This window comes from Hipposideros armiger, unplaced genomic scaffold, assembly GCF_001890085.2.
Source record: "Hipposideros armiger isolate ML-2016 unplaced genomic scaffold, ASM189008v1 scaffold_527, whole genome shotgun sequence".
Taxonomy (NCBI): domain Eukaryota; kingdom Metazoa; phylum Chordata; class Mammalia; order Chiroptera; family Hipposideridae; genus Hipposideros; species Hipposideros armiger.
In genome coordinates, this window is record NW_017731877.1 from 465,347 (window position 1) to 467,971 (window position 2,625).

A 2,625-nucleotide genomic window follows, 5' to 3' on the forward strand; every position below is an offset into this window, starting at 1 on the left:
AAAAAAAAAAAAAAATTAACCATGAAATAGAAATAATACTGAAAATTGCTTCTCTCTTTTTTTTGAGTTTGAGATTGAGGAGGAAGAAGAAATACTCTCATCAGTCATACCAGATTCCCGGAGGGAAAATGAACTTCCTGATTTCCCCCACATTGATGAGTTTTTTACTCTAAACTCAACACCTTCTAAGTCTGCATACGATGAACCCCATTTGCTTGTAAACATAGAGAAACAGAAACTAGAGTTGGAAAAACGACGTCTGGACATCGAGGCTGAAAGACTACAGGTAGAAAAGGAACGCCTGCAGATTGAGAAAGAGAGGCTGCGGCATTTAGACATGGAACATGAGCGGCTTCAGCTGGAAAAGGAGCGGCTGCAGATTGAGAGAGAGAAGTTGAGGTTGCAGCTAGTCAACTCGGAGAAACCGTCTTTGGAAAATGAACTCGGTCAAGGAGAAAAGTCCATGCTTCAACCACAGGACATAGAAGCAGAGAAGTTAAAACTTGAGAGAGAACGCTTGCAACTGGAAAAAGATAGGCTGCAGTTTTTGAAATTTGAATCGGAGAAGCTGCAGATTGAAAAGGAACGCTTACAAGTAGAGAAAGAGAGACTTCGAATTCAGAAGGAAGGACATTTGCAGTGATTTATCTAGGTCTGCATTTAGCAAATGTTTGTAAACCCTAGGTTTTTCTCTATCAGGTAATATAAAAATGGTTGCAGGATTAGCTATGTTTTTTCCCCCCTGTTTAATGTCAGTGTTTTCAATAGGAAAAAGTAGTTATACGGGGTTAACTGTATGCTTAAGTAGTATGTTACATAAATACTATGTGCCCTAGCATAAACAGTATAGCAGAAACTATTGTGCTCTACTCCTTAAATTTGTAAAATTACCTAGAGCTTGTGTAATCTGTGCACTCAGTTTACAGCTATGTCTATATAAAATTCTAGCTCAGTAGTTCTCAACTGGGTGATTTTTGCCTCCAGAAGACATTTGGCAATGTTTGGAGATATTTTTGGTTGTCAAAACTAGGAAGTGAAGCAGGTTGCTACTGGCATATAGGGGGTAAAAGCCAGGGATGCCTACATCCTGCAATGCAAGTGATACCCCCCTCCCCAGCAAAAAAGAATTAGCCAACCCAGTATGTCAATATTGTTGAGGGTGAGAAACCCTATCCTAGCCTGACTGCACCTCTATAGCTTTGTTTTATACTTTCAGAATAGTAAAACCTCAGATGTTTATGTGGGTAGTTTACTTAAATGGCCAACTGAAACGTTACTGTATAGCATATAGAATATTAGGAAATGATGAAGATTATAGGTATTCCCATGTTTCCATCTATAAACGGAGATTTAGAACTGAGTAAATAAACAATACAGGGAAGATCAGAGATTGTCTCAAATAGGTCACTTTGACACGCAGTTCATCCATCTAGCTATTTTTAAGCTTTAGGTCCCTTTCTTCTTTGAATCCGTTTTCTTAGTTTAGGTACAAAAATTGTCATGTCAGCCATGTACCGAAATCTTAATGTAAGTGAATGGATGAAGCTAGTAAAAATGATACCAGTATAAAAAGGGTACCAGTAGTCCATGAGCTTGAACCTAGTGAGTGTTATTTGATTTTTAAAATAAATGTTTAAAATAAATAATAGCAGCTATTTGGGAGTGAGGGTGGAGGCGGGGGGGAGAAGAATGTCCTCTGAATCAGATGATGATGATGGTGATGATGATGAAGAAGAAGAAATAATGATAGTAGCTGTGTATTATGAATTAGGGAGGCTCTTATCACACACAATCTGGTCTAATCTGTAGAACAATTCTTGAGAGTAGTATCTAATATGCCTGAATCTAAGGCTCAGAGAAGCCACATAGTGAATAAATGGCTGATCTTATATATGGTGGTATATTTTGTCTTTGCCCCTACATGAGGAACAAAGCTTGTACCTTCAGTCCCTTCGGCCTTTATTCTGAGACCAAGGACTTGCTTAACCTGGTGATTTGCCTTCAGTTCCCCTGAAGGTGCTTTTTCCACAATCCAGGTAATTCTAATGCACACTAAAGTTGAAAATCGGTGCACGGGATCACTTTGTATTTTCTGTTTTCCAGGGCTAATATGTAGCTTTAATACATCTCTTCTGTTGACAGATACTACCTTGATTCTGTGTGTGTTCCTTATTAATTTAAGAATGTCTTGAAACCATGTGTGATATTTGAGTATAGATATACAAGGAAAAAATATACTTCTGCTTAGTTACCTTGATTTTAAAATAGTGTTATTTTTCTATAACTGAAATAAATGCTTCTACCCTAGAAATAAAATTTGCCTATACTAACTATCTGAAAGTTTATCATTGCAAGTGATGCTCTGACTCTGAGGGTTGAAATTATCAAGCCTGGAAGAGAGCCTTATGATGGTGAATGGGGTAGGCATTGTACTATGTGCTTTTTATACATTTTATTTGCTCCTCAGAACAACCCTTGAGGTAAGTCATGTTATGCCTACTTTTATAAGAAAGGAAACAATGCCTCGTTAATTTAATTAAGAACCTGAAAAATGACATACTAATCCTAACCCAAGGTTTTGGTATAAGAGCTCTAAGGAACAGAAGTAGTGAAAGTTTGTAGATG

At 37.4% G+C, this 2,625-nt stretch overlaps 1 protein-coding gene across 5 annotated transcripts in view; it reads left to right on the top strand.

The window, feature by feature from the left end:
- MSANTD4 (Myb/SANT DNA binding domain containing 4 with coiled-coils) overlaps positions 1–2,331 on the top strand; it is a 15,613-nt gene extending 13,282 nt beyond the window's left edge. For all 5 annotated transcript variants that reach the window (XM_019668486.1, XM_019668488.1, XM_019668484.1 and 2 more), the window contains one exon: positions 68–2,331. In XM_019668486.1, the coding sequence (XP_019524031.1) occupies positions 68–643 (576 nt within the window). In that variant the 3' untranslated portion in view covers positions 644–2,331. The remainder of the gene's footprint in view (positions 1–67) is intronic.
- The last annotated feature ends 294 nt before the right edge of the window (positions 2,332–2,625 follow it).